Source organism: Rhea pennata, chromosome 1 (assembly GCF_028389875.1).
Source record: "Rhea pennata isolate bPtePen1 chromosome 1, bPtePen1.pri, whole genome shotgun sequence".
NCBI classification, from domain to species: domain Eukaryota; kingdom Metazoa; phylum Chordata; class Aves; order Rheiformes; family Rheidae; genus Rhea; species Rhea pennata.
Window position 1 is genome coordinate 76113904 of NC_084663.1, and position 26690 is coordinate 76140593.

General features: G+C 40.4%; 1 protein-coding gene across 4 annotated transcripts in view; it reads left to right on the forward strand.

Annotated features, from left to right (window-relative positions):
* Positions 1-26175, forward strand: part of MPPED1 (metallophosphoesterase domain containing 1) — a 64416-nt gene extending 38241 nt beyond the window's left edge. For all 4 annotated transcript variants that reach the window (XM_062570712.1, XM_062570732.1, XM_062570741.1 and 1 more), the window contains 3 exons: positions 17363-17478; positions 22152-22265; positions 25692-26175. In XM_062570712.1, the coding sequence (XP_062426696.1) occupies positions 17363-17478; positions 22152-22265; positions 25692-25810 (349 nt within the window). In that variant the 3' untranslated portion in view covers positions 25811-26175. The remainder of the gene's footprint in view (positions 1-17362; positions 17479-22151; positions 22266-25691) is intronic.
* The last annotated feature ends 515 nt before the right edge of the window (positions 26176-26690 follow it).

The following is a 26690-nucleotide window of genomic DNA, read 5'->3' on the forward strand; positions in this document are numbered from 1 at the left end:
TTGGTTGATTTGCCTAACTTCCGAGTCTCTGAGGCCTTTTAAATATGTACCATTTGTTTGTGGTTAAATATTTTCAATATCATTTAGGTATTTTGACCTCCATTATTATCTAAAACTCAGTGGTTATTGTTAATTGCACAGAAGAAATGGGACACTGTCTTGTCTCAGACACCAGTACTAAACTCTCCGGGGTTTTAAGGGCAAGATTTCAAAAGCCAAATAGAGACTGTAGTTGCTGACCAAAACTTACGTGCTTTAAACATTAATTACACTAGTATTATAATAAGAAAGGAACAGCTGTTTTGAAATGCAAGCTGCAGACCACAAAAACTGCTGTTTAGAAGTCAATAGATGGTATCTTGGAACACGGACTATCGGAATACATGGTTCAGGATAGGAGTAGGAGGATATTAGACACTTCTTGAGAAGCTTGGCAGTATCAAGATGTTAGCTGCTTTCAGAACAATCTTGAATTTTAAGAGCTTTCTGTGACTGTATTTGGCCTAGGGTCCTCGTGCTCTTTACAGTGCATCTTGCAGCATTAGTTGCCAGCTGTGGATGAGCAGGGCGTCAGTAGGAACACACTGCAAATGACTTATACCTGATCCAGACATTGGCCACTATGGGAATTTTTTTCTTGATAAAGTTGGTCACTGAAAGATGTGCTCTGGTTTCATCCCAGCAAAACTGAGGTCGTGGTCAGAACATACCACAGACCTGGAAGCACTCTTGTGTTCCCCAGAATAGAATCATAGAATCATAGAATCATAGAATCAGTAAGGTTGGAAGGGACCTCTGGAGATCATCTAGTCCAACCTCCCTGCTCAGCAGGGTCACCTAGAGCATGTTAGACAGGCTTGCATCCAGACGGGTTTTGAATATCTCCAGAGAAGGAGACTCCAAACTTCTCCGGGCAACCTGGTCCAGGGCTCTGTCACTCTCACAGTGAAGAAATTCCCCCTCACCTTCAGGCGGAACTTCCTGTGGTTCAGTTTCTTCCCATTGCCTCTTGTCCAGTCACATAGGGCAACTGAAAAGAGTTTATCCCCGTCCCCCTGACACCCTTCCTTCAGGTGCTGGTACACATTGATAAGATCCCCCCTCAGTCTTCTCTTCCCCAGGCTAAAGAGGCCCAGCTCTCGCAGCCGTTCCTCATAGGGCAGATGCTCCAGCCCTCTGATCATCTTTGTAGCCCTACGCTGGGCCCTACTCTCTCCAGTAGCTGCATGTGTCTCTTGTACTGGGGAGCCAGAACTGGACACAGTACTCGAGATGAGGCCTCCCCAGGGCTGGGTAGAGGGGCAGGATCACCTCCCTCGACCTGCTGACAGCACTCTTCCTAATGTACCCCAGGATACCATTGGCCTCAGGTGACCAGGGCACATTGCTGGTTTGTGGTCGATTTGTCATCCACCAGCACTTCCAGGTCCTTCTCAGCAGAGCTGCTCTCCAGAAGGTCAGCCCCCAGCCTGTACTGGTGTATGGAGTTACTCCTCCCGAGGTGCAGGACCCTGCACTTGCCCTTGTTGAACCTCATGAGGTTCCTCTCTGCCCAGCTCTCCAGCCTGTCCAGGTCTCTGAATGGCAGCACAGGCCTCAGGTGTTCTCAGCCACTCCTCCCGGTTTGATATCATCAGCAAACTTGCTGAGGAGGCACTCTGTTCCCTCATCCAGGTCGTTGATGAAGAAGTTGAACAGGATGGGACCCAGTACTGAGCCCCGGGGGACGCCACTAGCCACAGGCCTCCAACTGGACTCCCACTAATGCCACTGATGACAACCCTCTGAGCTCTGCCTTTCAGCCAGTTCTCAAGCCACCTCAATGTCCACTCATCTAACCCACACTTCTTGAGCTTCTCTAGGAGGATGTTATGGGGGACAGTGTCAAAAGCCTTGCAGAAGTCAAGGTACACAACGTCCACTGCTCTCTGCTCATCTACGCAGCCAGTGGTTTCATCCTAGATGGTTGTCAGGTTGGTTAAGCAGGATTTCCCCTTGGTGAATCCTTGCTGGCTACTCCTGATCACCTTCTTTTCCTCCATATGTCTGGAGACGATATCCAGACATATGTCTGGAGGTGAGACTGACCAGCCTGTGGATGCCTGGGTCCTCCTTCTTGCCCTTTTCTTTTTGGAGACTAGAGTGACATTGGCTTTCTTCCAGTCCTCAGGCACCTCTCCAGTTCTCCATGACTTTTCAAAGATGATGGAGAGCGGCCTGACAACAACATCGGCCAGCTCCCTCAGTACCTGTGGGTGCATCCCATCAGGTCGCATGGATTTGTGGATGTCTAGCCTGCCCAGAAGGTCTCTAATCCTATCCTCCTCAACAAAAGGAAAGTCTTCCCTTCTCCAGACTTTCTCCCTCACATCCAGGCTCTGGGATTCATGGGAGCTGCCCTTAGCAGTGAAGACTGAAGCAAAGAAGGCATTTCTCTATAGCCTTTGTCACCAGGGCCCCCACCCCATTCAGTAGCGGGCCCACATTTTTCCTAGTCTTCCTCTTGCTGCTGATGTATTTGAAGAAGCCCTTCTTGTTGTCCTTGACATCCCTTGCCAGACTCAATTCTAACTGGGCCTTAGCCTTCCTTGCTGCATCTCTACATACTCTGACTGCATTCCTGTAATTCTCCCAAGTAGCCTGTCTCCTCTTCCACATCCTGTGTACTTTCTTCTTCTGTCTGAATTTGGCCAATAGCCCCTTGCTCACCCATGCAGGTCTCCTGCCCGTTTTGCTGCACTTCTAACTCACAGGGATGTACTGTCCTTGAGCTTGGAGGAAGTGATGCTTGAGTATTAGCCAGCTCTCCTGGACCCCCCTTCCTTCTAGGGCCTTAACCCATGAGATTCCTCGAAACAGGTCTCTGAAGAGCCCGAAGTTCACTCTCCTGAAGTCCAGGGTTGCAATCCTGCTTGTTGCCTTACTTCTTTCCTGCAGGATCCTGAACTCCACCATCTTGTGGTCACTGCAGCCAGGGCTGCCCCCAACATTCACATCTCTAACCAGTCCCTCTCATAGTTGCTGTGAATGTAAAACAAAGACTTTACTTTCCGAATAGAATTTACTGTAAATTAGAAAGCTTCTGGTTGGAAGATACTCTTTAAACACCACGTTTTATCGTGGACTACTCCAATAAAAACCAGCTAGTTAACTATCAGCTAGTTAAACTAGCTGGTAGAATAACCCACCTATTTTCTTCATGAAAATAATTATGTTTAATGTAGATTTGACTGCTAAGCCTCCCCAAAGATTAAGCCATTTTCTAGGGGGGATTAATTCGTGTTCTAGGAGCATATAGAAATCATGACGTATAACTAGATGTATAGTGAGTAGAAATCAAACACCAAAGAAGTAATAGACTGTCCACCTTAGGTGTTTTCAAGACTTGGCTAGACAAAGTCAGAGCTGACCTGATCTAGTGTTGCTGTTTTTTTTGAACCGGGAGGCAGTACTAGAGATCTTCCGAGGTCCCTTTTGAGCAATGTTTTTGTGGCTTGATCAGTGTCATTACAGAGCTAGAGCCATTGTGCTGGTATCTGAAATGAACAGGTATCAACAAAATCCTTATAACAGGGAACATTACATTTCATATCAAACTGCCTGCAAGTGGTGGGTGGTCCAGACAGGTAGTTTGGAAGATTGAAAAGATGAGATAGTAGTAGAAGTTTTAAGTTAAAAATAGATCTTTTCTGTGCCATCATACTGGGTATCATCTCTATGAGGATATCATTTAAGGAATCATATTAATGAAACATTTTTGGAAAAAAAAAATGGAAAGCCAAAAAGTGAGTGTTTCAGTTACAGGACTTCAATCTTCAATTGCAGTTCATTAGCCGCACAATGTGGCGCTAAAATGTATTATTATTGTGCACGTAAGAGTTCTAGTGTTATGCACAGCTAGAATTAAGATAGCCTATATAAACTAATTGTGCCTCTGCACTGCTAAAGGTTTTAATTTAACAATCACACATTGTCCTTGCACAAAAAACACTGATGCATTCAGTGCCCAAGATCTATTGTGCTTGCTGAATGAGGCACCTATATATTATTCCTTTTATGCTAATTATTCAGAATCACTGTGAAAATAAATGGCTCTAATGCACATATGTTTTTGTATCACCATGAGCACACATTGCTAAAGTTCATGCTTGCATGTGTGATCCTGAACATTGCTACATCTGTTTCTCTGCTACGCAAGGTTCCAATAATATTGGGCTGAAACATGATTTGCGCTAAATAGGCTCTGCCCTACTACATGTTTCTTTCCAGGATAACACAACTCAGTGAGCAGGTAACATAGCTTACTGTTCTCCTCTTGCATTAAATAACTAATGAGAAGACCTACATTGAATATTTCCTGATCAGTAATCAGAAATTGTTTGTACAAAGCAAAAGTTGTACTACTTCTCGCCTACTGTCTAGTATTTCTCTACTGCCTCAAATTTACAGCTAATGTGCATCTGCAGGAGATCAGCTGTTCTGTGTGTGTGCTCTGACCTTGTTGGAAAACAGCATGAATTTTAGCAGTGTTTTCCTCTTCTGTGCAAAGGTGGACTATTGTACATTAATGGCATGGTAAGAACACACCTTTTATTTGACATGGCAAAAGAAAAAAGAAGGGGCAGGAGGAAGGCATTGTCTTCTTAGCTACAGAATCTCCATAATACTTTTAAGCAAGCTGTAGGTGAAACCTCTCTTCTCACAGAGACATACAGTGTGGCAGGAGAGAGTTTTATCTCTTTTAGCATCTTTTTTCATTTTCCACATTGTGGCAGAGGAAGGGACAATCAAGCCCCTGTTGCCAAACATATGACCACGTTGTTCTGAATGGCATATTGGCTTGGATAGCTTAAAGAAGCCCTTTAGGGTGAGATTGTCTGCAGCCTCATTATCTAGAGAGTGGGTTTTTGCTTGGCCTTGATTATTCAGAGGGATTTCTTCTTGTGAAACAGAATCTAATTTTTCTTTTTGCTACATTACATGTTTTCTAGTATCTATGTATTGTCCATATTTCCTCCTTCCTCCTTCACACACCATCTGGAACTTTAGAAACTGTTATTTCCCAGGGAGGATGGAAGGGCAAAGATTAATCTCAGCCTAGAAGGACATTTGTGACAATTTGTCCGGAAATGACAGATACCCAGGCTGGACTTCCAAGATTTTGTTACCTCTCTCCAGTGGAACCGTCCTCAAATGTTTTCAAGAGGGCCAACAGCTCTGATACAGCATTTTTGTTTGGAGGGAACCTAAGGATAGGGGTGTTGGGGGAGAGTGCTTTTTTCCTGTTCAAGTGCTGTTTTTATTGAGCTTAGCATTCTGGTCAGGGACATTCAGGGGGCTAGATCTTCGTTTGTGGTTTCGTTGCCTGATGGGGACTCATGCCAAAAATAGCAGATGAGATGTTAATATTGTGAAGCAAGCACTGTTTTCTAAACAGTATTTTCTTTTATTTCTCTAGATACCAGTGTATTGTTACATATAGCCTTCCCACTTGATTTTTTTTACAATTTCATTACATACAGATACATATCTGGGCTATATTTTGGCTATGTCAGAGTAGATGGCTGAGTTCATCTCAGTGAAGAATAAATCAACCAGTAGGTTGTAGTAGTGAGTATCAGCCTCCAGTTCATCCCAAAGCAACCTTGGTAGGGGGCTCATTCTCCAAATCTTCCTCCCATTTTGGTGTTAGGTCTGTAATTGTATTCCAACCTTTTAGCCCTACTGTTGATGCACTGTGTCTATTTGTGTTATTACAACATGCAGCTGAGTGTCTTTACCCAAGCTGTGTAGTCCAGTGCTATCAGTGGGCTTTAGCCATAGCTTTGTAACTCTCTCCTGCTTTGTTTTTTTTGTTTTCCAACGGGTGACTTTGTTATACTCTCTTTCAAAATCTCTCTCTTTTTGGTTTGTGTATATGCATTTGTGCCTGTGTGTGCACATGTGTTCATTTTGGATAGAGAGAATGGTAACTTCCATGTGTAACTGCAATGGTTTAAAAGAGCATGCGAAGGGAAAAAATGAAGCAGACTTATTTTTGTTTCACACCCACTCTAGGCCACCCATAACCTAAGTCTCTGTTTCAGTGCTTTTCTCCTCCATCTTTCCAAGAACAGCTATAATAGTCTCTTTCATTCCTCACTGAACTCAGTTTCCATCAGTAAAATAACGTAACAAAGATTTATAGGTTCATTTTATGAGAGGGACACACTTTCATTTTGCAAGTGATGAATCACCTAATGTTTACTTTCACAGACCTTATACAAATCTTTACAGTCACTGAGGTGAACATCAATTAAAATGAAACTATATGAAAATAAAAGATTGTCTTCATTTAACACGTTGGGAGTATGGCTTACGTAGAGAGCAAGAGCAGTGCAAAATGTTGCATTGCAGTTTTCATCTCCTGTAAAATTGACAGAAAATAATTACTGTTCTTCTGCCCCAAAATGACCACTCCAATTCTTAGTTCTTTGTGCTCTCCTTCAAATCTCCACAAAAGTATTCACTGTCTTGCACATGAGGAAAATATAGGAATTCAAATATTTGTTATTGGACAAAACCATACCAGAAATTTTTGTAAGTAAAATAGCTGATCCTCCTACGTGCTCTCCTTTCTGCACCTTCACATGGTCAAGAGATAAAAGTACAAATACACAGAGCACATTTACTTCTGTACGGTTTTCTAAAGCAAAAAAAGTACTACTTTAAAATTTTTGTAAATCTTAGATTAAGTAGATTTTTGGGCAGGTAGCTTTTTTTGTGTCAAGTTCTGTAAGTGCAAGACTTTACAGAATGCTGGACATGGAAATATTATAGAATGCTGGGTTTTGGTTGCTCAGAAATATGTTTTTAGAACAGTGGGCGTTCCCCGGTTTTGAAAGCTGGGAGCTGTTTGGAGCTCTTTCTTAATCAATGCCTTTGAGGTTGGCAGTATAAATGAGTAATTTAGATAGACTGACATGGTTCTTGAAGAAAATGAAAATGATGAGTAGGAATAATAGACTCCACCAGTTATTTAGAATTGAGACATCTCATGTTTCAGAAATTTTTGGGAAAAGCTTGACATCTAAACCTGCTGTGGCTGTATCATTGTAGTTAGAAGTTGTTTTATTTCAGGCATTCAGTAAAAGGTAGGTAAGATGTGACAGATGTGTAAGAAATAGCAACATCTTTAGAAGAGAGAAAGCAAAATTGATCATCCTTTTAAAATACATTAATTACAATGTGAGGCACATAGATGCAGGTTTAATTATATTTTAATGGAATACTGGAGTGATATTTTTATTTCCTCTTCACTTATCAGAAACTGTTTTCCATTTTGGAAAGTGCTGCTTCTAAAAACACTTAAAACCACAATACACTGTAGTTTAGTTTGCAGCATATGGGAGATCGTAAGAATGTTTTTCCCTGCAAAATGATTTTGATCTATTAAATGCAGATGTTCTAGGCGCAGGGAGAATTGTATCAAATACCTCTTCAAGTCTAAAAGGTTTTCTGATAGCAGAGAGGGAGACCTGTGGTGCATTCTGGCTATTTTAAAGGCAGAAACAGATCACTGGACAGATTTTCTCATTTTTTTTTCTTTTGTTACTAATGGCTCATTGCTAAAAAGGGTGCATTTTATGTGATCAACCCTTCCTGGAAAGTGTATTCATAACATGATTTGAGAATACTGGAGATCTGAGTCTAATTCAGTACATACTAGGTGTACAGGTGTCATTGCTCTTGTGAGCAATCTTACTGAATTCCAGAGAGGTCTAGTCAATGAACACTGCAGTACAAATTAAGTGATTGAAATGAATTAGCAAGAATCATTAACAGGGCTGAAAAAGGAAAAAAATGTTTATGAAGCAAAATCAAAATTTCTCAGACTGCAAGTGAATTTTCCATGTCATGTTAAAGGAACGTAGTTGCTGTTAACTAATTAAGCTATGCAATAGGTATGTGAGTGAATGAAAATGTAAACCAAAATACACCTGTCATAGCTTATATATATCATCATAGTCAGACCAATGTGATACATTTCAGGTATTGTGTGCTCTTGAGAATTTTACTCTTCCATGTCCCCCAGGATTTTTTTTTTTTTTTTGATCACAGCAGTTTAAAATATCATGTTCCTCCACTTTGTCTTTACAAGAGTGCAGGCCTTTTCACTGTCTATGTGTGCATGTATACGTGTGTGCATGTATAAGTAATTAGATCAGAAGTTAGGAGTATTTCACGTAAGATTTTTGCATAAGTGCTCTTCCTTGTGATGACTAAACATAATGTGTGGCTTTATATTTCTATATAGGAGTGGGGATTTGCATTTGCTTGTTCTGTTGCAAATGTTTCTAGCTTTAGTTAAGTTTGAGAGTAGTAGAAAAATATATTGCTTTAGTTTAATTAGCGTAGGGGAAAAAGTCCTTTCTTGGGCAGTAATTATTAGTAGTATATTATTAGAATGAAGTAGTTCAGATTCAGTTACTTAGAAGAAATAATTGAATCTTCTGATCCAGTAAACTAGCTCACTTTGGCTTCAGCTGGTTTTTAATTTAAGACCTATAGAAGAAGAAACCTGTAATCTCACCACAGGGAATTTGCTTCACTTTCCTGCAGTTCATAAACCACATGAGTGAGATAGCAATCCCCCACAGCAGTTTTCTCTTTATTTTTCACATTCGCTTAAAAGTTTAGTTTTATGAGACAGAGCTGATTTTAAAGTTTAAAGTGCTTTTTTTGTTGTTTTGGAGCTTTTTTATTATTTTTTTTGTATGAACAAAAGGACTTCCAGCTCTATCTGCAGTCTGGTCTGTAGTCTCAGACAGTAGCAATTGCAGGATGTTTCAAAGATGTAAACACAGTTGGGTATTGCCATGAGCCCTTTGGCGCTATTCCAAGAGAAACACAAATAGCTAACTAGTTTGGAGCAGATCTACTTGGAGCTGATTCTCAGCTGGAGTAAATTGGCAGCACTCCACCAGCTTTTGAACTGTTTACACCTGGTGAGAATCAGCCTCCTCACTTCACACGAGCCTGTGTGGATGCATTTTCTTTACGTTTTGACACAATAGATGCACTGCTACATTGATGAGTAGACGGCAGCTTCACATCGTGCTCTAAGAACGGTACAGAGAGACACAGGCACAGGAACCAAATGCAATACAGTGTATCTCAGCTCTTTCTCTTTTTCCTGACTGGATTTCAGAGGAGGAAAAAGCAATACTTTAGCCCTCGTTATGGTGCTCTTTAAGATCAGAAGGCATCCTTTGGATTTGTTGTTTGTAAAATAAATTAATATTACTTAATAAATTAGTGTTGTTTTATGTGAATTAATCTGAGGATTTTCTCCACCATTGCTGTATGACAGTAGAATAAATTGGAGCTAATATTAAAACAGAGGACTAGACCTGCGAATATCACAAATTTCTAACAAAGCTCACAGAATTAGATAATTTACATCAGATAAATATATGTTTCTCCTTTTTTAAGGATATTTCAGAATTCCTAGCTAGCTGAATGACCATGTAGGTGTTCAAGCTGTATGTTTTTGATATAGAAAGTTATATTGCAGCATTTGGTTTCCACCACTGCACTGCAGGGTGAATTTAGGGCTGCAAGAAATATTAATTTGGAATTTTGGGGTACTTGGATGATGCTCAGCTCAGGTGTAAACATGGCATATGAAGTATCAGTGTGTGCTTTTTTAACAAGAAGTAAGTTCATCTGTTGCTGAATTGTAAATGTTAAAAATAATATACTTTATGCATCTATACATGTGCTCTATTACTAGTTTTGGAAGCATTTTCATGCTTGTCTAACTCAAAATGGCTTTGAATTTTCTGAAAAAAAGAGCAAAAAACAAAAAAGAAAGGAAAAAAAAGTAAAAACTGGCAGACAGTTAGTCCATATGGCCTAATTACTCCTGGTATTTTGAGAAAAGAATGTAAACCTGGTGTGTTACTAAACTGAGAAGTGGCTACTACGAGGGCCTTTTTTATTGATGCTGAATGCACCTATTGCACATCCTACATATTTTAGTTACGTGTCATCTAGGAGAGTCCTTCTAGGTGCTGCATCATTAAAAAAAATCACAAGCGTAGCGTCTCAATTTGAAAGCATATTCCATCTCCTCAGTTACCAGACTTTTGCAAAGTCCTAGAGGATTACGGGAAACCATAACTGGCACCAGTGTGGAAAAACATGTTTCTCTATCTGTCTGGTCATTTGATGGTGAAAACCTGTAAAGATGCTATGTGTAGATGAGCCTTGGGTAATTTTTTCCTTGTAGATGGGTCCATGCATGTGAAGTTTCACGTTTTAAAATGAGGCGGTGACTGTACTGTAGGCCACAGTGCTGTTTCACTCTCAGCTCTCCTTCTGTCTGCAACTTATCAGTTATCAGCGTATGAAATAAGGTCCTGGTAACTGAGCTGTACCTATATTTTTAATACTGACAGCTGGAGAGACTGAGGGAGCAAACCCTGAGACGTCAGGAAATTACCACCTTAGCCTCTATATTAAATCTGTAAGAGCATGATGAAAGTCTGTGCAGTTCTACATACATACCCTCAACACTGAATCTCTTGGCTAATTATTCCAAATAAGCTTTTAAGTTTGTTGGTGGTTTTTGTTTTATTATTTAAAAAAATATCAGATGGGATATTATCATTTGGCTCCCAGCAGGATAAAATAATTTGATGTTGGCATGTTTTAAATTCAGTCTTTCATTAATTTTTCTCCTTACCTGTTATCTTCCTTTTTCTTGTTATGAAGATAAAGTAGATTTAATTTTGTTTTTCATTGTTTTATAACCGATTAATGTTTAGAAATGATCAGTTCCTATTAGTCACAGCTCACTTTCTTCTTCCCAGTCAGAGGTGTGTGAAATCCTTTACTAAACAAAAGATGAATGATTTCATGTGTAACTAGAATTGCAAAAGAAATAATTACTGACAAAGGGCCATATTCTGGTTTTTACACTCCTTTCCTTCTGTGAAAACAGTAATTTAATTTGATTCAAAGTTTCAAGAATGACAAGCTCAGATCAGAGCAAGTAAGAAAAAAAAGAACACAGGAAACTTGCACATGGAGGAGATATACTGTTTTGGCTGACAGACTGATAGAGGATTCAATTTGTAATCAGTAAATTCAATTTGCTGTTTGCCCCAGACTCCTTGAGTAAGGCTGCGCAAATCATTTAGTGCCTTAGCACCTACCTTCCCCTCCCTTCTGCTTTCTCCTTCCCACCTGCTGAGCTGCACTTTATGCCATGAGTTCTGGAGGATAATCATGTATGAGATTAACTGTCATTTGCATTTATTAGTTTTAAGTGTGAGGCCTGCGCTTTCATTAAAATCGCACTTTTCCAATATTATGAATGAGTGAATGTAAATTTCTTTTGGTGTAATTTAATTCTTCTGTATACTTCTTTCATGTCTTCTCTAAAAAATACACCACCCATGCCTTGCCATTTCTCTCACATGGAAGTTAGTCATACATCTCCTCATAGTCCCCCTACCTTCTGAATCCTGTTATTCTTTAAACCTCAGATGCCAAGACGGTGAAGGCCAATTCAAAGCGTATAAGCAAATGGTGCCCTGCCAGTGCTTCTTGGCACTAATGGCCTCTTAGATAGTTTGGGCTCTTTCCCTGTTTAGGACAACCCTCTTGAATGTGAGGAAAAAAGACAAAAAGAATAGCATTATTTCACAGCTACTTTAGATGTAGGAACAATGAATGCCAGAAAAAGAACATGCACATTTATGAATCCTTGCAGAGAAAACTGAGGGTGATACTAGTAAAGAGCAGTAGAGCAGTAGAAGTATTCAATGAACTGTGCAGAGCTACTTACTGAGGAAAGGCTTAAAAAAAAAAGCTAATTATAGAGATTGGTTAAAATGCAACTAATGCAGTGTCAGGGAATATATAAAAATATGAACACCTGAAGGATGTGAACACCAAGCAAGCAAGGAAGGTATTCAGTGTGGCTCACAGACCTGTAACTAGGAGTAATAAGACAAAATCAAGAAGAGGAGAGCTAGATTGAAATGTCCCACACTGAGATTGCTGGATCTGGGAATTAGGATGTATTGGAATTCAGCTTTTCTGTCTCTGAGTGTGAATTCGTCTTTACCTGTGATTACCATGGCTGATTCTAACTGTTTTTCTGTGCTCCGCGTCTCTTCAGTGGTTACCTTTGCCAATACGGCTTTCAGCATGCATAGTCCAATCTTCCAATGCTGAATAAGTGCAGCTGTACAATTATAATGCAAGGGAGCATTTGATTTGGTCCATTCTTTTCCTGCTGAGCTTCTGTACAATCACTGGCCAATATCTACTTATTTTCTTAAAGGAGAAAAGTGACAACTGATGTGGAGAAAAGACTGGAACAGGATACATATTCTTGTGAGCCTTTTAATTTATTTTTTTAGGTAAAGAAATTGTAGTGAGAGAACATGCCATTCAATTGTTAAAAAGATTTCTGTAGGAAACTGCAGAAATGAGGAGATCTGATGAGCTGCACATTGTATTTTAGTTACATAATTTTTGCTGTTAAGGTGGTTGCCGGATGTTGCCCACCAATCCCTTCGATATGCTAACAGCTGTGCTACAGTCATTTCCCACCCATAGCATGCTGCAGGTATTGGACTGCGTGAGGGAGTTATCCCTTGAAGTCAACAAGATTAATTTTGTGCCTACTGGTGGTAGGTTTTGTCTTAAACAACTGGAAACCTAGATGAAGCCGCCACAGTAAATTTTGCAGTCCTGAGGTTCTTACGGTGTCGTAGAGCCTGCAGGCACTAAGGGCAGTGCCGTGGTGGGAATGCGTCTCTAACCGCCCCTCAGCTGCCTGCGCTGTTTGTTTGTACCTGCCCGGACAACTTCTGAAGTGGTTCACATCGAGCTAGTAAGTGCACAGAGAGGAAGGAATCTGTTCTTTAGGTTAAAACGGTTGAATTAAAGTAACAAAGAATCAGATTTCGCTCTCTTGTTGCTTCTAATAGCTTCTAATAGAAGCTTCTAATAGAAAAATCTGTGCATATTGTTCGGGTTCCCTGGTCAAGTATCCTTTTTGTGTCCTCTTTTGTACATCTGCTGAGCAAACTGTGATGTATACTGGTGGCTTGAAAATTGAAAACCTTCAATTTTCACATGAATTACAGGTCAAAACTGTGTAGTGTACCACAGCCCTTAACAGTAAACCACATGCAAAACTAAGTTATGCTGCATTTAAATGACAAAAGAATGCTTGGACTACGTGGTAGCTCTTTACAGTAGCAGCTGAATGAAAGAAAAAATGTGGATAAATAATTAAGGCAGTAATATGTTTGACCACTTTTTTTTAGTATGACTTTTTCTGTTATTATTCTAGCAGAAATGCTCACTTCAAAGACAGCTAAAGCGCTAATGATAGCTAAGAAGGTCATTTATAGGAGGTTAAACTGGTTTAATTAGAATTTATGAGAAGGTTACTATAAGAGTGCAGAAAGATGTTAAGGGGTTAACCTATAAGAGATTACATTGTAGTCAGTGTTCTGTTAAAGTTTGAATTAATTTTTCCCATGGGTTTTTCACATTCTAATTTTCAACTAAATGAGACATCTGTTTCAGAAAAGGAAAATTTGCTATGGTTGTCATAGCAACTATCATTCTGTAAGAAAATTATTCCAATGGTTACTTTAGAACAGAAAGATAGAAATTCAGTACATAAAGCAACATCCGATTGCTAGCACAAATTCGGATAATTCAGCCCTTTTGAATGGTAGATTATTTGACCTGCAAAACTTGTTCATATGTTTTTACCATAAGGTTAATTGTGCTGTAAACCAATTCACTTCCAATATATTTTTCCCTTGGAACCCGATATGTAGACAATCATTACTCTTGTCATAATAATACTGCTGAATTTCAATAATAGTAATACTGTTGAATTTCAACAGTATATCGAGAGACTCACACTGTTCACTTTAAGAAGATAAAACCTAAATCAAAGTACATTTCTACACATGAGCGCTTCACTTCAGAGGTGAAATACATTCATCGTGTATGTCCCTCATTGCCAAATCCATTTTCCTAGCATCTTTTTTTTTTTTTTTTTTTGAGAATAGCAGGTTTTCCTCTTATGAAACATGTACTATAGTATTTTCTTTGTAAGTTGTGACAGATTCTTGAGGAATAATTTATTTTAAAAACTGTACTTTTCCTGACCAAGCATTGAAAGAGGGATGCAAAAATTCTGTGCTTGAATCAAGACTTTATTTTCCGGTTCCATAATAAATGGAAATTTCAGACAAAGTTATCTTGGCATGGTATCCGGGTCACAGACTTGTTAGTGGGTATTGAAGGCATCCTTTTTTTCCCCCGCTCAGAAACTTTGATGGCTGTTTTGCAGTAACATTGCGGAAGAAGGGGCTTGGGGATTTATAAAATCCTGGTGGGCTTCTAAAGACCGTTCGACTCTCGCAGCGGAGGGCGCGGACGTGTGCAGTCGTCCTGCCTTTTCTTACGCGCGAAGCACGCTAACGTCTTCCCCCGAAGCGCTTCTTGGCGTCCGGCCTTCTGCCAGAAATATTCCAGACGTTTCTGTTGGTCTTGGGATTGCGAGAGAAGGCAGCGTGATGGCAAGTCCCCCCTGCGGACGCGCTGCCCCGTCGCAAGAGAGCGGCTCCGGCGTGCGTGACTTGGCGACCCTTAAGCTCGGGCGCCGGTGCCCTGCCGCCGCGAAGGGAGGGAGGCCGGGGGGAAGGCGGCCCTTGTCTTGATAAGCCGGTCACGCCTATTCGTTAGGGAAAACTTGTTCGAAAAGCTTCTTCCAAAGTGGCCCGGGGCAGGCCCGGCCCCATGGCGGCTGGCCTCCACTCTCCCCTCCGCGGAGGCCGCTCGTGGGCGTTCGGGTTTCGACGGGATTGAACTGACCTCCGGCAGGACCTGTGACCGGCGCGATTATTTCTGTTTCTGAACACGTCGTTGTAGTCTTGCAAGAACGATTCGATAGGTTTTGCGCCCTTTTTCTCTCTGGCAAAGTGCTGGTCCGTCCCCGGGGGAGCAGCCGCGGGCCGCCCTGCGGCGCCCGGCGCAGCTGCAAGGTGCGGGACGGCAGGGCCAGCGATGGGGCGCTCCCTTCGGTGACTCTTTCAGTGGGTTTGAAAGCGAAAGCGGGATTTACCGACCGACACTCTGTTTGCCTCCTGTTTGCCCTTACAAGTGTTTTTCGTCAGTGGGGTTTTGCTCCGGGAAAACTTGCACTGGGCCAGAATGCAGTTTGCCAAATTGTTTAATGTTTTCCTCTTGGCGCAGGAAGATAGTTAGCGTTTGAGGTCGGGTGTGCAAGCCCGAGAAGCCCTGCATATTTTTATAAAGCTCCCTGCTTCTGCAATATCTGAGCGGCCTCACAGGCTTCGGTTTACTTATTTTCACAGCATTCCCTTGAGGTAAAAATACTCCCGTCTGTCCATGGTGAGCTGGGCACAGAGCTGCTCTGCTCAAACTGCGCAGCCTGCGGTTTGGCTCTGCCTGCCAGCGTTAGGCAGGGAGCTCGCTGCTAAAGAAGCCGCTGAGCGGACCGGGACTGCCCTGTCACCCTGGCAGCAGAAAGGTGAGATGCCGTATACCTGCGAGCCGGGTGCCAGGCTGCGTGGGAGGCAAGCCTGCTGCCGGGTGAAGAGGTAACCAAAAAACGGGTATGAAAGGTGGAGGTGGCTGCAGATGGCAGGGGCTGAGGAGAGCCTGGCTCGTCCTCAGTGAGTTGCCCAGCTAGTCCCTGCCCTGAGCAGCCTGACCCAGAGCGGAGTTTCTACTCCAGCACTGCTGCTTTTAGCACCTCTTCTTCGCATCGTTGTTCCCAGCTTCTGGAGGCTGAGATGGGTTCCCGGTCCCAAAGGCAGGCGGACAAAGCGTCATGTTTGTTTGCCAGGACACCTGCTTGCCCATAGCATGGCGCGACAACGAGCGAGGAGGGGAGCGCTGTGCCTTGCATGCAGGAAGCTTCTGCGTTATGTATGGAGAAAAGTTAAGGCTCTTGTTGTCCATACAAGAAAGGAAATGTTCTGCGAATCCCCCTTCTGCCTTTCATTTTACCAGAATTTTCTCTTCTTCCCTTGCGTAAGCCCTGTCCCTTTGTGTTTTAGCAAGCTCTGTATTTTTTAAGCTGTTTTCAATCGACATGTGCTTTGCAGCATCCTGAAAGAAGAGGGAAATATATCATCACAGAGACTGCAGACATGCTAATTTTCAAAATGTTAGTCAAGCATCAGTAATGGAAGAGGATGAATAATAGCTTTATGGGCATTTTCTTTTGTCTTTGCCATACATGATGTAAAGAGGAGTTCAGAGAATTTCTTTAAAAGGAATCTTTCTTTCTGCCTTTTGATGCAGAGAGGGAGTGTAAAGCTTTCTTCAACAAAGTAACATCTCAAAGGGAACTTTGGTTGATATGTAGGTATTTATAAATGCTAAGGCTGCAATTACCATAAACCTTATTAAATCACAGCAGCCTATTTGTTGTTCTCCAAATATGGATATGGGTAGGACACATCAGTCAAAAAAGTTAAAAAAAAATCCAAACTAAAACTAACCCCTCAATTTTATGACCTAGAATTAGAGCATAGTCAGCAAGACATAATTTACCACTGTGATATAATTGCTGTGAAATACAGTTTTTTAATCAATGGGATGGCAATATGCAGATAAATTATATTCTGACTGGCAGTGTTACAGTCCCATTGCTTCATGATGAGCTGCTCCATAAATATGTTTTAGAAAATGTAAATGCCCGTCTGATCAGAAATCTTGAGTACTAAAAGTCTTACTTAAGAGCAAGTCAGCACACTAGAGGACAGAGAAAAATTATATATAAGAAAAGAAGCTATATTCTTGTTCTGATGGGATGCTTGCAACTGGGAAAACAAAACTGCGCAGATGATGTCTCCAACTTTGTAACAGGATCTGTTGTGCCAGGGTCTATCCTTGCCCAGTGGATCATAGGCTCAGGGGTAAACGTGGAGTGAGCTAATGTGAAACATATATCCACACATACCTATCTGAGACAGGTGTTCTTCTAGATACCATGGGAGTCCAGCACACTGAAGCATGCATGGAGAGCTTGCTATCCAGCTCTTGTAATAGTTACTTCTCAGCTAGTTGGAGGAATACTGTGAATATTTTACTGTATACTGCCTACTTAAATGGGTAAGAACTATACTGATTTTCCACACATGTTAAATAACATTGGCCTTATAGAAAGATAGTTTTATTGTGCATAGAAATAAGAAAATGAATGCCATTTGTGTCTCCAAATTCCATGCTAGTAAAGAGTATTTTAATCAGGTAATGAATATATGGGAGTAGCACTGAAGTCATTCTCCTCCTCTCTTGGCAGGCAACCTTGGTTTTATGGCTGGGGCTTTAATCTTCCACGAGGCCAAGCACTATTAGAGAAATGGAACCTTATTCCAGATGGAATAGATATTCTTATTACACATGGACCACCTCTCGGTAAGAAAATACTAGTGCTGTTAGCTTTGTATGTCCAGTGATTGTACAGAAACTGATGGCTCTCTGTAGACAGAAGGGAACTCCGGCTCTGCAGAAGGCACGGGCAACATCACTGCTGAGTCGAGCAGTGCCAGGACTGCAGCTCGGCTTTGTGTTTCATCATTACCTGTGCTCAATGGTAGGGAATTAAATCAAGAAATAAAGCCTTAATACATTAAGTCTTAAGGAGCTTTACAAATAAGCAAAGTCCGGTTTATCTGTGCCTCTGCCACTGGTGAAATCAGTAGACCTAAAACCCGGTTGGAGAGAAATATAGGAGCAGGCCCAAGCTTTCCACCTACTTTTTTTACCACTGGCTTTCTCTCTTGCAGTAGTGTTCCCTTGCCAGCAAATACCAGAGTTTGTCTTTTTCCTCCTCTTGCTGGCATGATGTGTCTTCTGGCTCACAAACCCAAATGCTGCCATTGTGTGCCTGCTCTTTGGATGGCATGGATGAACTGCCTGTCTTTAGTGGAGTGGCAATACTAACAGATCAACAAGAAGCGGTCTTGCATTTGTGTCTTACTAATAATAATACAGATGATACAAAGCATGCTAGGAGAGATTTGTTATATATTGCTAGGTAATAGTCATTTGGTCTGTGTTATGGAAATAAAATAATCAGAGGAATGTTTGCTGTGATTCAGTAAAGGCTTTTAACATTTTTCAACATATTTAACATAAAACAAGTTAAATTTAATGCAAATACTCTCAGTGATTTAATAACTGGACAGGGATGTTAAGCATGTATTTAACTGTGCTGGAGTGCTTTGTGTAAGATGAAAGCTAGTTGCTTTCTTTAAACTTTTAGATTCCCTTCAGTCCCCAGTTTCCTGAAGCTAAAATCCTTTTGTCTTCCACTCTTTCTTCTCCTCTTTCAAAATTTGGAGGAGAAAGTATCTGAAGTGGGTTTTGTGTGTGTTTTTTTTTTTTTTTTTTTTTTTTTTTTTAGAAAGACAGAGTTGCATTCCACTGCTCACTAATCCTGGGGGAAAGGGCTTCTTTGTGAGCACAATTCTCACAATAAGGGCAAGTGTTTTGATACTCCATCTAGCCTATTTCATGCCACAGACTGATTTTAATATGGACCTGTATCATAAAAACAGATGGCAGAAATGAATTGTTTAGGCCTTCAGATGTCAGCTCTGAATAGTTATTACTGGGGCTAATTCCTATAGGATACAAGACCTGAGTGGTAACACTGGATCTTTGATATCGTTTTGTTTGTGTCGTATGTATGTTTTTAAAACATTAGCAGAAAGATCAGTTCTTTTAAAAACATTTTTAAAAGCAGCTGCTTCAGCCAATTAGCTGTAAAAGAAATCCAAACCTAGCTCATTCAAAGACTGTCACTATATCTAGAGGTTGTAATCCAGCACTGGAAGGTGGAGAGCAGGGTTGACACGAGCCAGCATCTTGCACCTTGCTAACTGAGCCTCTCCAGGCAGCCTGTAGGATCTGCGGGGGAAGGAGAGTCTCCAGAGAACAGGGCAGAGCTAGAGTCCAGCTAGCATGCTGTAATAATAAACTTAATAGTAAATTTAATAGTAAAGGCGTAATTTAATAATTGTAACAATTCTGAAGCGGAGCTTCCTATCTCCACTGGCTATAACGGGATAACATGAATTCCCCCCAAATCCCTCCCTTCCTCAATATTTGTTCTTTTTTTTTTTCTTAAGCTTGAACCATCCTCCAAGGATTTTCTTTTTTAAAAGTTCCTGTTTCTTTGTCTTTTTCATGCTGATGCTTTAGTAGATGGCTGAGGCACATAACAGTCTGCCCGGGGCATCAGCTGGTGATATCCCTGGCACCCATAGCAACAAATGGCTGATGCTTCGAAAGAAATTAGCACTCCTGCCTGTTTACAGGACCACCTTATTGTGTAGCATTGTCCATAGATGTTTTGGGAGCCTCCTTGACCCTCCCTGCCAATTATTTTAACCAGAAAGCTGATTACTGTTGTTCTGATCTTGGACAGCATCGCTGGAGCTGTTCTTAATGATCCTAAAAGCAATCAACCTTCTTGCAAAATCCTCCTTTTCTCCGGCACGGCTGCCTAAATTATGTCTATCATCTGTTTTCTGTGCTTTTTTCTCATTCTCTCACTTCAAAAGAGCACGCATCCTTCTAACCTAATTAATGCTACATTGTTTGATAAAATTGCCTGCATGATTTAGAAGCACCATTAAGAGTTAATAGACTTTGTGTTTCTAAGTCACTTAGATCCATAACAAAAGTCTGACCCATTATTATTTCATTTTTTTCTCTTCTAGAGTAGTGCTTTGGGATGAAATCAGGGCAGGGCTACAAGAGGTTCACAGAGGATGAGAAAACAAAGGTTGAACAGCTATTAATGACCGTTTTATTGGTAACCTGTTCATTAATGAAGATATGCCATATTTTTGTAGCTTATGAACCGTAGTATACATGATTATGGAATCTGTGCTAATCCTCACTTCTGTATCAGCATTTTTTTTTTTGTTTTTTTTTATATATAGGATAAGTTTTTAAGTCCTTTCCCCGACTTCTAAAGATCTACATTTAGGATTATTTTATTTCTCTTCAAAAAGCTCACTTTATTTTTCTTTGTTTTTTTCTTAATTTAATTTCACCCTTAAGTCTTCATTTGTAGCTGTCTGCTTCATTGTGTATGAGAAAGATTTATACTTTCCTGACAGCTGCAGAAACCTGTTTCAAGTAACCAAACATTAAAAAAACCCTAAGATGAACTCTAATTGTTAGCTAGGTGTAATCAATTATTCTTAGTTTGTGTAGTCAGGTGTATATAATAAGCTGCAAACATATGGGAAAGCTTCAGAAGGGTGATAATGCATGTAAACAAAAACATGTTCAACATAAATAATGCTTAATTTAATGGAGAAGTTAATTTTATGGATTTTTGTTTGCAAAGTTTTTGAAGTGGAAATACTTTTGCCTTTATGTTCACCACAGAGGTTCCGACAATTAACTGTTTCAAATCGTTGAAGTAGCAAAACCTGGAGTTTGCTATAATGCATTTACTCTGAAGAAAGTCGGAAGTGGATTCTGGAAGAGTTGCTGGGCTCATTTTGACAGTGTATTTCATACACTGAATTTTGAACTGCTTTGGAGGACAGAAGTTACCAGTAGAATGAGTTTCTGGAGTTGAACATTGCTCTCCTTTGTCTGGAATTTAGCTACATTTTTTCTTTAGACACAAACTCCTCAGGAGCCAAGCTGGCATCTTCAGAAGTGTCCAAATGAATTGGGAGTCCAAGTCCATTATCAGAATTCCTTCTAGTTGGCACTTAGGACACTGCATGCCTAAATAACTTTTGAAAGTTGGACCTACCTCTCTGAGTAGCTCTGATGATATTGAAATTTTTACGGTTTTCATAATCCCTCTCTGAGCCAATTTTCAAATACTGGCATCTGAACAGGTCTCTCTCGATGTATAAATCTCTTATGAACATCATAGTTCTGGTTGGTTGGCAGCTTAGCCATGCTTGACATGGCCTCAAAAATATGCGTAGGAAAACTAGGCCCAAAGTCTGTACTTCTCTGGATGGCCACTGTTTTCTCAAAGGCATATAAAATATTCACACGATTACAGCAATCCAGGTCAGATATACAAGGCTATGACAGGCATACAGTGGTAGTAAGAGGATAAATAAGGAAGGGAAAAACAAAATAATTATATCTTTTATGTTTCCAGATTTGAGCCTGATAAAAATAGCAGAGCAATAGAAAGAAAAAAAAAAAAAAACAGATTAGTTATTCCAAACCCTCTAATACAACAACATGCTTCCAATACTACTAGTTGAAGGAAGCACCAAGAAACACAAGGCTTTAGTTTACAGTAGCAGCATCCCTCTGAAGTCATGATGTTAGACATATAAGCAAGTTGTTGAAGATTTTTGTCTGTCTTCATAAAAGAATTATTTTTATAAGAACTTTGTGCAACTAAATGCACCATTTATAAACATATCAACTGCAAAAGGATTGAATTTCTTTTGCTAGCTAAAGCACATACATTCAGGCTAGTGTGTTTTGCTATGTCATGGAGCCTTAAACAAGTTTTATTTGAGGATACTGGTTTTAGGCACTCTAGGGGTTCCTCACTCAAGTTCCACTAATGTTAAGATTCAACGTGATAACAGTATAGTTTGAGTATTAGCAGCACCAGATCCAAGGTTAAAGACAAAAAGTGCTTCATTTTTAGAATCAGAACCTAGGACTTGATTTAAACAGCTAAATGTTGATTTAGATACTTGACTTTAGACACTCACTTTGGACATACTGCTCCGTACTCTTTAGTCTCTTAAAGGAAGGATGGATGAAGCATTGAGTGTTGCTGCCAGCAGCAAAGCAAAGACGCTTTAATTGCACTGATTTTTTTCCCTTGCATAAACAATTGGCAAGAATAATTATCGTCCTTTTCTTTTGGATCAGCTCCTGTGTCTTTCTTCAAATATTTTTCTTTCCTTCCTCTTCTACTGACCAAGGAAAACACTGCTTTTCCCCCCATCAGTTCTTCTGTGACTGCATATGAGAAGCTGGGAGACCTTAAACTTCAGAAATGTTTTTGAATACTACAGCAGTAACACTTTGCAGATAACCTGGCTTCTTTTAAAGCTTTCTTTTCTTTTCTAAAGGTTTTCTAGACTGGGTTCCTAAGAAAATGCAACGAGTAGGATGTGTTGAGCTGCTGAACACAGTCCAGAGACGAATACAGCCGAGGCTGCATGTTTTTGGACATATCCATGAAGGTTAGAAAATGTTCCTCTATATTCATATTTAAAACCATGAACACAGAAATTGTCTGCTAAAATCTAGTGTTTTCAAACTTGAACACCTGAACTGAAGCACCTCAGAAATTCGAATCACTTGGCTTCATATATACATACAGATGAAGTTTATTATTACATTTCAATATTTGTACCTCAGCTTCTCTTTCCATTTCCATATCTATAAAATAAGATGATGGCTCCTTCTTGATGAGAATTACTGTGAATTTTAAAATAAGAACACATGTTCAGTAGTTACAGAAAATGATTAAGACTGATGAATTCTGTTTTCCTCTGCTGAATCTCTGTGTGACTTGAGATAACTCAGGTAAGTTCTCCGTGTTTCAGATTCTGCATTTGTAAAATGGGTAAAAGTGCTTTAAGTGGGGAGGTGCTTCAAAGGCTTAATCTTCAAGATTGGACAGTTAAGGTGGTCTCCCTCATCAGTGCCTGTATGAAGATCAAATCAAGAGGGATGTCACCTCTGACTTGTGTAGAAGTGCAGTATGTGTATTCATGTATAGATTTGCTTTGGCAGGGGAAACAATTAGCACACAGACAAAACGATGTTTTCTTGCCTGTATGATTTTTAAATGGAAAAATAAATTCCCATCACGTAAGTCAGTAAATGGTGACAAATGTGCTTTGCTGAAGTCATTGACAGTAGGAGTTTGTCTCAGAGAAGAAGTCTATCCTGTTAAGGGTGCACATGTAATGGCAGCAAGTCTTCAAGCAGTGTCTGTACCAAAAGAAACCACTGGGCTGTGCAGAAATGTACCCATTGGCATATAAGCACGTGTTATCAGCTGCTTAGTTTTTCACAATGTTAGATTATTGGCAGGAAAAGATGCTCCACAGCTGCCAGTTTGTTGCTTCTGGGACTCCTCCAGCCTTTGATTTAGGATATCTGTGGTTCTCACCAGTGTGGAAATGAACAAATGGAAAAACTGGAGTAGTTGGCACTCAGATACTTCTGCTTTTGAGTAGAACCATTGCCCATCCACAGAAATACTACTTAGACTTGCTGCTTGGTACTTTTATGCTGCTAGCTTAGGAGTGATGCTGGTTAGAGGTGTGCCAGTGTAAAACTGATGGAAGAAGACATTCAGATCATTATTTTATGGGGATTAAGTCCATTCTCCTCACCTGTCTTATCTGCTGTGACCTGTTAATGCCTAGTTAAAAGCATAGAGAAAACAAACAATGTATAGATAGTGTTTTTTCCTATCCTCTTGCCGTGACAGCAGTCTTTGAGGATCTGTACACAAGAGCTGGTGAATATAGCTCAAACTTACTGTCCTTTCAGAAATCATAGGCCAGGTGAGTTTCAGAGTATCTAAGCAAACAGTAAGCCTTGAAGCTTCAGGCAGGTAAACAAAACCCCATCTGCTAAGACCAAGCCCAGGTTTTGCTCCCAAGAGAAGAGAATGGCACTTCCACAGGATGGTGAGTGGTCTGAATTAACCTGATTGGCACAGTAGGTGTAAGAGCACAGAAACAAGGTACTCCTCTTGTAAACTATCATAATTTAGAGAAAACAAACAGGGAAGTGTAGAGCCTGTTTTGCAGTGGGATGCTAAATCTCTGCAGAGGAGAATTCCCATTGCAGACCGCCTGTGCAAATGAAGCTGCTCTTTGTAGCGGGAATGCAGGATATGAACAGATGAGTTCTTCCCCTGATTGAGCAGAGCTACATCTGCAGCAGTCATTTGCTAAACATACAGGAGGAAGAGCTGCATAGAAGGGATGTTTCTTCCCTATTCCCCCTCTGCACTGCCATCTCTGCCAAAAAAAGCACCTCTGTGCTGGGACTTGCTGCTTGTCCACCCGTGGAGGTGACAAGCAGCATGGCAGGGCTCCAGCTATGATTCTTTGTTGCCTGTTTCAGCCAGTGGTTGCCTGAGGTCATGGCAAAGGAAACTCTCTTCTGTCGCTGGGGGGAGGAGTGAAAACTGTGGTATTATGAATCTTCCAGCTAAGACAGTGTATTAGCAAGCCAATTTTGTTCTCTAGAAATGCGTAGCCAAGGCGAGCAAAAGTCCCAACAGCAACGCTAGCCGTCCTTGCATTTTGTACAGAACAATTGTTCTGTGGCAAGCAGTAAGTGGTTTAAAGAAATGTCTGTGACAGGAACCTGACAGAGTTTTCTTCCCTCCTCGGTCCCTAATTATTGTGTATTTTTTCCATGGGGAGTCCAGGAGGCCTTGCATTATTCAGGATATTTTAAAGAAAGAAGAAGAAAGGAATTTGGCTGCTGTTTATTTGTAAAATCTGCAATTAACAGTGCTTCTGTAAGACATGAAAACCTATGGGATACTAGGTTAACTAGGATCTGAATAGCTTTATAACTCAGTATATGTTTGTAGCAATTAATACATTACACCATTAACTTCATTAATGCTGGGACTGAACCCTGTTACAAAAGCTTTTTACTAGGTGATTTCCCCAAAGTCATGTATTTATGACTGTGAATGCATTTCATCATATTGATCGTATGTGCATTTATTTCCCTGCAAGTCTCCCAGTATCAAGCTTTTAGGTTTAGTGTAATCAAGCTGATGTTCTTTTCCTGGTCTTTCACTTAAAGTTTTTTGGCAATGGAGAGAGTGTGTCCGTTTCTCCATAGTGCCGGGGCAGTTGAAGGGATATTTCTTCACCTTCTGAACCTGCGTTTTGCTGAATTTCTACAAGCATTACAACTGACAAAGTTTTATTTTCTGCATATTTTTCTCTGGAATTCTTGGTTTTGGGTGTCCTATCGGACAGGAGAGGTGATGAAAGCTTCTTCCCCACAGCTGAGACGTTTAGAAATGGCTGTGGAAATGTTATGGTGTCTCAGGGTGTGAATTCACTGTTTCTTTCGGAGAACGCATTTAGAAAGTCCTTCTTCCCTGCCTGGGCGGGCATTTTAGTGTCCATCAAATTTGGCTGAAATTAGTCAACAAGTTCAAAAGTGTGGGGGGATAAAAGGTTCCCACACAGACAAATCCCATCCGGTAAACATGCACACACACTCCTTAGTTATGCAAACGTAAATGATCAGAAGTAAGATCTTGTTCAATGCTGAAATTGTCTGCGCACAATCTTCCCATCCCTTCCGGAAACGAGAAAGTTTAGGGAAAAGAAAGCTTTGCAAAGAGAAATAGCAGTATTTCTAAGGAGGTTTGGGGAGTAGGCTGCCGGGGATTATAGCCACTAGCTGTTGAGAATCAATTTTGTTTTTCTTAGAGCTGCAAAATGTTCAGCTCTGGGACAAAGATGTTACTAGTCCAGGAAAACTTCACTTTGTGCATGGGCAGAATTTTTTAAACCCTTCTGAGTAATGAACGTGGCATCCTGAACCCTGCATATCATTGCTGTGTGATAAAAGTAAATAATAAGAGTAACCAGAGCTTTTCTTCTTTGTAGGTTATGGCGTAATGGCTGATGGAACTACTACCTATGTGAATGCATCTGTGTGCACTGTGAATTACCAGCCTCTTAACCCACCTATAGTTATTGATTTACCTACGCCAAGGAACACATGATTATTACAAGGGTTTAATGTCATGCTCCACATATTAGCAACTTTATATTGCTGGCTGAGAATCCCAGTAGGGAACTATTCAACAAAAAAGCAAAACTTTCTTCTTTTTTTCCCTGTTAGTTCTTCAGACATAAATTTGAGTGACAAAAACGGATGAGGAACAAAGACATTTTGGTGCCATTATCTGCCAGAAGCAGATTAAGACTTTAACATTTCACCATTAAAATGTTTGTGAACACAGAAAAGTGAATGCATTCCACACACACACACACATATATATATATGCATATATATATATATCAAGTAGGGACTTTTGTATATACCATGCATTATACTGGACTTATTAAAAGAATAATGTCTTTCAAAGGAGTGTTTCTTTAAGAAAGTTTGCAGTTTAAACATAAGTGTTTAGACTAGGATTTCCTCATTTCGGATGTTTCCCAGTGAGCTCTTGGTAAAAGAAAAGTGGTGGTGAAGATGTTTTCCCTTAATTAACATGGCAAATGTAAAAGATGCTACACAAATGACCAGTCACAGGAGGAAAGCTATTATTCCAAGTCCTCCAGGTCTAAGTCTTTGCATCTTTTCAAAACCAATGCAATAGAGGCCCTAATTCACTGTACTGAAATGAAGTTTTACTACATCTGGCATTACAGATGGTAAGGGAAATGGTGCATATTGCCGGCATGCTGTAAACAGCTCAACATTCAAGAAGGGAGACTGTGTTAAGTGCAGTATAAACTCAGGAATTTGTAACCTGGCCTCGCCTGTGAAAAAGGATGACATTTCCCTTAAAAAAAAAAAAAAGGAATAACAAAGCATAATTGTGTTTTCATTAGGTAAGGCGATGTGTGATTGTATGTAAAAAAAGTGGAAAAAAA